Genomic DNA, 6,594 nt, shown 5'->3' with positions numbered 1-6,594 from the left:
CCTGCCCCTGCCATGCCCAGCTCCCCCAGGCACTGTGCTGGGGCTGGCAGCCACCAGGGACAGGGGACAAGGCAGCCGCACACCTGCACTAGCACAGAGGGCTCCTTCCTGGGGCACCCTGGTGCCCAGGACCCCGTGGTGGGGATGGGGGCTCAGGACACCTCCTGCCCACCGCTGCGGGGGAAGTGGGGGCCTGGCCAGGAAACGTGGACACCTGGATCCTATTCTTGGGGCAGAGATGAATTCAGCCTCCGCTTCCTCCCTCCTTCCTGGCAGGGGGAAGCTGGGGAGGGGAAGGGACAGGCTCAGGGCTGGGGGAGCCCAGGCCCCCCCAACAGCCCTGCAGCCAGCAGCACCCAAGGGCTCCCATGAGAGACAGTGCTGCTTTCCCCCCACGCTCCACCGATCCCTAACCTGTCTTTTACAGAGCAGCCGTGTTCCCTGGGGTGACCTTCACCCTTGCTTTACAGCCCAGGCACAGGGCTGTAAACCCAGCCCCACTTATCGGTGCCCCGGGGAAAAGTTCATGAGCGAGGAGGTGGGGAAGGATGGGGCAAACGGGGTGATGGAGACGGCTCCATCAGGAGCTGCCCCGCCGGCAGCAGCCTCCAGAGAGGATGGCAGAGCCTCCGGTGGGTCCCTGCAGCCTCCCCCTGCACAGGGCACCAGCACCAAGACTCCCATGCTGCTGGGTGGGGGACCCCAGGGTGAGCACGGGTGGGAACCAGAGCAAGAGCCCCCTGTGCAGCTCCGGGGCAGCCCTGGGCTCGCCCCAGTCTTCCCCCCGGTGCTGGGTCTCAGAGCTCCCCAGGCCCTGTGGGGTGGAGGTCCCCTGGGGCGGGGGCTGTGGGGACAGGGTGCCCCCAGCCAGCCCTGGGGTGCAGGGGGCTTGGGTGCTTCAGGCCGGTGGCTGGGAACAGAGGGGTCCGCTGCCTGGAAGCCGGCAGAGCTCAGCCCAGCCCCCGGTGCCGGCCCGGTCCAGCCCACGGAGGGGCGGGGGGGCCAGAGGGACCTCCCTCAGAGCACCACACCTGCTCGCAGACAGGGAAACTGAGGCACAAAGCACACCAGCCAGCTGGGAAGCAGCCCCAGGCTGCCCACCAGCCCTGCAGGGTCCCAGCCCAGCTGGGCTGCCGCTGCCCCACTCCCCACCCCAGCAGCTCGTAGCAGGAACAAGCAGAGAAAAATCACTTGCAGCCAAGCAAACAAAGGGAGCTTCCTCCCAGGGCTGCGGGAAACCGGGGCAAGGTACAGGGGCTGGCAATGCTGGGAGCACCCAGGGCTGCTGCCGGGGAAGAAGACACCTGCCTGCACCACAGCCAGGGCGAGAGACCTGCGGCCATGGTCAGTCCTGCCTTTGCTCTGGGGCTGCCGGCGGGAACCCGTCACCCAGGGGCCTGTTCTTTGTCCCCCAAGCACCACGCAGCATCCTCAGCAGAGTGAGCTCCCATGGGCAGAAGAGCCAGAGCCGAGGACGAGCCCCGGGGTCACTGCGGGACAGACAAAAAATACCTACAAAATACATCTTTATTAAAAATATAATCAGTCGTTAACCACAGAGGGGACAGAGGGACACAGTAACAGAGGCTGCTTGCACTAGAGCAGGGAGGAAAGCGCAGCAAGGGCAGGGGAGTAAACCTGGGACAGAAACAAACTAACAGCAAAAGCTCCGGCAGTGACACAGGGGAGGTACAGGCCGGGCTGCGGGAGCCCAGGCCCTGGGCAGCAGAGCAGCCACGGGGCAAGAAGGCTGCCGGAGGGCAGCTTTATTGCTTAGAAAGTTGCATAGATTGGGGCGTTCCTTCCAGCTTTGTGCTTCGACAAGGCCAAGGACCTGTGGTGCTGAGCTGGCTGCCAGGGAGCAGAGCCCCCTCCCCAGCACGGGGAGTGGGAACACAGGCAGGGCCATCCCCTGCCCGCACCAGCCAGAAGAGGAACACGGTGGGGATGGGTCCCATGTTACAGCAGGACACCAGCTTCAAGGGGACAGGGAGCTGCCAGCGCCTAACTGCCAGGGAGGAGGAAGCACATCCACACTCATCCTCAGCCCAGAGACTGCCTGGCAGAGGCGCAGGGAGAGGGAGGCTGAGTGTGGCCTCCACCACATCACAGCAGCCGGGGGGAGCGGGGGAAGCCCCTGGGGCACTAAGCAGACTTCAAGCCTGCCTTCTCCCGAGCTCTGCAACATGCACACGGATGGGCCAGCCAAGCTGCGTCTCCGCCAGGGAGGCGCTGGGGTTTTTGGTATCCACACGGGACTTAAGCCAAGGCAGAGGCACAGCCCAACCATCTGGAGCCCTCTGGCATCTTTGGTAACAGCAGGAAGAGGAGGAGCAGGTCACCTGCTGCCCGCTCCCTCCCCACAGCAGCCTGGCAGCAGGCAGATGCTGAGCACGCAGGTACTGGTGGGACAGGTCCAAAGTTCCTCTCGTGCACATCACCCTCACAGGCACCTGCATGCAAGACAGACCTTTTGCTCTGTCTCCACCCTGGGCAGGCAGAGACGCTCCTGGCAGAGCCAGGACGCCCGGCAGCCCAGAGGCAGCGGGCTGGGGAAGAGGGGCTCCCGTCCGCTGGCCACAGCAGCAGTGCTGAGGGATGGGGCTCAGGGTGCTCGCAGGAGACAGATTAGCACCCACACCTGGGGAGGAGGTCCCCGCCTCTACGATTCACACACGGGGAGCTCACAAGCACCCACACCAAAAGTCAGGGTGGCTCCAGTCCACCTTCAGACAGGACCAGCGTCCCACATCTTGTCAGCAGTGCAGACCTCGCCTGCCCTGTGGTCCCCAGCCAGGACCAGCTCCTTGCATCTCCCCTGCCAACACCCAGGGCTGTGCTGACAGAAGCTTTCGTGCCTTAGCGTGGCAGGAGCTGCCTGGGGAAGATAAGGGTGTCAGCCCCCCTTGTCCTTCCACCAGGCTCTGCTGCAGAGTTCACAGCAGCCCAGCTCGGGGTGGGATTGGGGGTGCTGGGAACAGATGCACCAGCTCTCCCTGGCAAACAGGGCTTCTTTGTGCTCCACAGGCATCAGGGCAGTGAGGAAGCAGCAGCAGTTCTGCCCCTTGTCTCTGTGGGTTTGGGGTAGCTGACCTCAATCAGCATCCAGGTGGTTGTGGAAGTAACTCATGTGACTCCTGTTAAAGGAGTCGTCATCCTCCTCCTCCTCAAAGAGCTGGTCCTCAAGGAAGATGCCGCCCAGGCCGTACTCCTGCTCATGGACAGAGACCTCGTTGGGGGTGACATGACAGGCGCCACCCACAAAGTCAGCAAACCTGGGAATAAGCCACAAAGAAGCATGTTGTGCACGCACGCCTGGCAGCCTCCTGCGAGGCCCTGGCACGCAAGGAGCTAGGGTGAAGTGTTTCAGTGCCGGGACTCAGTGTTATCTGTCCTTCCCCTGTGGCACACCCTGCTTCCACACACCATGGACCTTCTGTGCCTCCTTCTCCCTATCTCTAAAGCCAGAGGTGACAGCACAGAGTGACCCCAGGCTTTCAGAAGCACATGGAGATGCAGGTCAGCCACCCTGAACACACTGCTAAGGGACATTACCTCTTGGGAGACTGGATGCGGGAGACTGCAGTCCAGGCAGAGAAATCTGGGCTTCTGCAGTAGCTTCGAAGCTCCTCGAGGGCCTTGCGCGTCTCCACCTCACCCTGGACCCGGTACTCCTCCTCTGTCAGCAGGCGAGGTGGGCTCGGCCCGAGCCTGGCACTCTGTACTCTCCTGCCAGCAGAGTAGCACCAGTTATTGCCCACCCAGCCGGGGCAGGACCCCCGGTACGGGCCCAGCTCCCAGGGCAGCTGGGTCAGAGCTGGCAGTGGGAGGAAAGGAGCATGTCCCTCCGGCCTCTGCTCCTCGCTCCCAAGGGAGGCTCCCAGCCACAAGGAGAAGCAGGGCACTCTCCCACACCAACCTCAGGGAGAAGGGACACAACTCCCCCACTATACCCACCCGAGCCCCAAACCCCAGCGAAAATGCCGTGGTTCTGTGACATAGGCTCCATCTAGCAGCTCACCCAGGCCTGGCAATGGATGGGAATCAGGAGCAAGCAGAGGTGCCTGCAGCCCTCACCTGTAGGCAGCGAAGACCCACTGCATGGGGTAGTCCAGGTTCTTGGTGCAGACAGCGATGACCACCAAGGCCAAGGCAATGGGATGGATCTGGATGCCTGAGTACATCAGCAGCAAGCCCAGGAGCTGCAGGGCCCAGGAGAGAAGGTTGATGCTGCGCTCGTTCTCCAGCGGGCCATACCTGTAGCACACGCCGAAGCTCACGAAGCCCACGAGCAGCAGGTAGCCTGCAGGAGTGCAGAGGGATCGGGCAGGCACGAGCCAGCGGGCTCAGTCTGGCTGACAGAAGCCAGCTGAGCAGCATCTGCCAGGGCTGCAGTTAAATCTGATGCTGGAGCCCGCCTCTCTCAGGGGCATGAGGGCAGCGTCTGCAGCAACGAGGTGGGCAGGAAGCCTCAGTATTTTCCACCAGCACATTGCAGCTCCAGTAGGAGACACGCAGACTGGTGAACCGGCGAGTCCGAAGAGCTCATACCTACCTAGGAGGTACTGCCAGTAGGACTTGCAGATCTCCCGTAGGTTCTTGAAGATCAGCTGAAGCAGGTACAGGGAAAACGACCAGCCTCCTACCAGCAGGAAATAAACAGGATTTTTCTAGGAGAGGAGATGGGAAATTCAAGGCAGGCAGTGGGCAGCCATGGCTACCTCCCCCCAGCTACCAGGTGTTGCTCCATGTAAAGCCAGACCCACAAGCCAGTACCCCAAGGCCATGTACTCCACCACTCTCACCAGAACAACCATATAGGTGTAGAAGGGGCTACTGCTGCAAGGTCTCTCACCTCCAGACAGCCTGACACTCACCTTGGGCATGACCTTGGACATCATGTAGACAAGGATGAGCAGCGAGGCCAGCAAGCCAAAACTAATCCCAGCTGAGTAGTAGAAGAGTTGGCTTCTGTAGAGATCATACATGTGTACAAGGTATTTTACAACTCATGGATGCCTGTGCACAAACACACCCACTGGGAGCAACCCCCTGAGAGCCTGCAGGCTGTAGAGCCAACCAGGCACTGCCCACCCAACCCTCCTTATCCCCAGCTCATAGGGGAAAGGAGGTGACTCACCTGCTCAGCATGTCCCCACAGAAGAACAACAACAGGCCCAGAAAGAAAACCAGGAACAGTTTAGGGTCAAAGCCTGGAAAGAGAGCGAGTCCGGGTTGAGAGGAACCCTGGCATGGTGCCCTCCGGGTTGAGTTCCAGCCTGCCATGTGGTCACAAGGACAGGAAAGGGGCAGCGTCCCAGGTGAACCTCTGACAAGTGCCCTAAATTCCCCCACTTTATATCCCATGGACGAAGACACACTTCCCTCTGCAGGCCCATTTTTCCTTCCCAAGGAAGGACCAGCCCTGCTGGCCCTCAGACCATGAGCTCGCTTGGCCACCTCCTCGTTGCCCCCTCGAGAGTGCTGGCACAGGCAGACCCACCTCCCACCCCAGGAGCCCCCGCCACAGAGGAGACGTACGTCGGAAGAGGACGATGCAGTACGTGGTGTTAGCCTCCAGCAGCTCAACCTTCAGGCAGGTTTTGTTGCTGTAGAGATCCACGTAGATGCTGGTGTCGTTGAGCTTCTCCTTTAGGAAGGAGAAAATGACGTTCCACATGTTGAACTCCTCTAGCTCCTCCTCGCTGTCCACCTGGGTGACTCGGATCATCCTGCTGCTGTTGACCCGGATCTGCACAGAGGAGGAAAGCAAACGGGGGCACGGCCGCAGCTGCTGGAGGGGCTTGGCCCAGAAAGACTCGGGAGGACCTGCCTTCGCCTCTCACCTGCATCCTGGTCCATATGTCGTGCCATTGTGGGATGTGCGTGTTGGTGTAGCAGAAGTGATGAGAATCGGAGCGATTGTACGCTTGGCCCTCATGGAGCGGGATGACCGACTCCCTGGCATCTGTGCAACACAGAGCAGAGGAAAGGGACTCAGCAATGCAGACCAAACGCAAGGCCCCTTTTCCTGTCTGCTTCACCCACCAAAACACACGGGTTCACTTTCCCTTCCCAGAGTTCCCCCAGTTAAGCATACTCTAGGCACATAAAGATAAAAGTCCTTCCTCTGTTTTCCTTAGAATATGCTGTCTGGTTCTTTTCTGGTATAACTCCATTCCTGGGACGGTCATAAACAGCACAGACTCATCCCCTGTTCCCCTTTCCAGCTTGACTCCTCATTCTAGAGCCATCCCCATCTCAGGGAAAACTAAATTCAAGTGCACCTCCGGCACAAACTCGCCCCCCGAGGTAAAGGGGGTTCCCGAATCCCACAGAGGGCCCAGCCACACCAGCAGGTGTGGACAGCGAGACGCCAAAAGCCCAGTCCCTCCAGCACCCTCTGCCACAGCACCGGGCCACGCCGTCACCCACGAGGCCGGAGGCCCTGAGCAGCACTCTGTGAGCAGGCAGGTCGTGCTCTGGGGCTCCCCGGGGGCGCAGCCTGCTCCCCCAGGCCGACGGGCAGGCTGCAGCGGGCGTTGAGCAATGTGCTGTGGCTGCTTCCCCGCCAGCACCAGCTGGCAGAGAAAC

The 6,594-nt window shown here is 61.1% G+C and overlaps 1 protein-coding gene across 1 annotated transcript in view; it reads right to left on the bottom strand.

Annotated features, from left to right (window-relative positions):
- Nucleotides 1-1,532: 1,532 nt before the first annotated feature.
- Nucleotides 1,533-6,594, bottom strand: part of TMEM194A (transmembrane protein 194A) — a 10,087-nt gene continuing 5,025 nt past the window's right edge. The window contains exons 2-10 of the mRNA XM_009334172.1: nucleotides 5,847-5,968; nucleotides 5,542-5,752; nucleotides 5,141-5,213; nucleotides 4,878-4,971; nucleotides 4,556-4,670; nucleotides 4,078-4,303; nucleotides 3,556-3,729; nucleotides 3,094-3,275; nucleotides 1,533-2,453 (exon numbers count right to left, since the gene is read on the bottom strand). Of these exons, the coding sequence (XP_009332447.1) occupies nucleotides 3,095-3,275; nucleotides 3,556-3,729; nucleotides 4,078-4,303; nucleotides 4,556-4,670; nucleotides 4,878-4,971; nucleotides 5,141-5,213; nucleotides 5,542-5,752; nucleotides 5,847-5,968 (1,196 nt within the window). The 3' untranslated portion in view covers nucleotides 1,533-2,453; nucleotide 3,094. The remainder of the gene's footprint in view (nucleotides 2,454-3,093; nucleotides 3,276-3,555; nucleotides 3,730-4,077; nucleotides 4,304-4,555; nucleotides 4,671-4,877; nucleotides 4,972-5,140; nucleotides 5,214-5,541; nucleotides 5,753-5,846; nucleotides 5,969-6,594) is intronic.

The sequence above is a fragment of the Pygoscelis adeliae genome, unplaced genomic scaffold, assembly GCF_000699105.1.
Source record: "Pygoscelis adeliae isolate BGI_AS28 unplaced genomic scaffold, ASM69910v1 Scaffold591, whole genome shotgun sequence".
Taxonomy (NCBI): domain Eukaryota; kingdom Metazoa; phylum Chordata; class Aves; order Sphenisciformes; family Spheniscidae; genus Pygoscelis; species Pygoscelis adeliae.
Note: the sequence above shows the minus strand (reverse complement) of the source record. Positions and strands in the feature narration are given on the sequence as shown.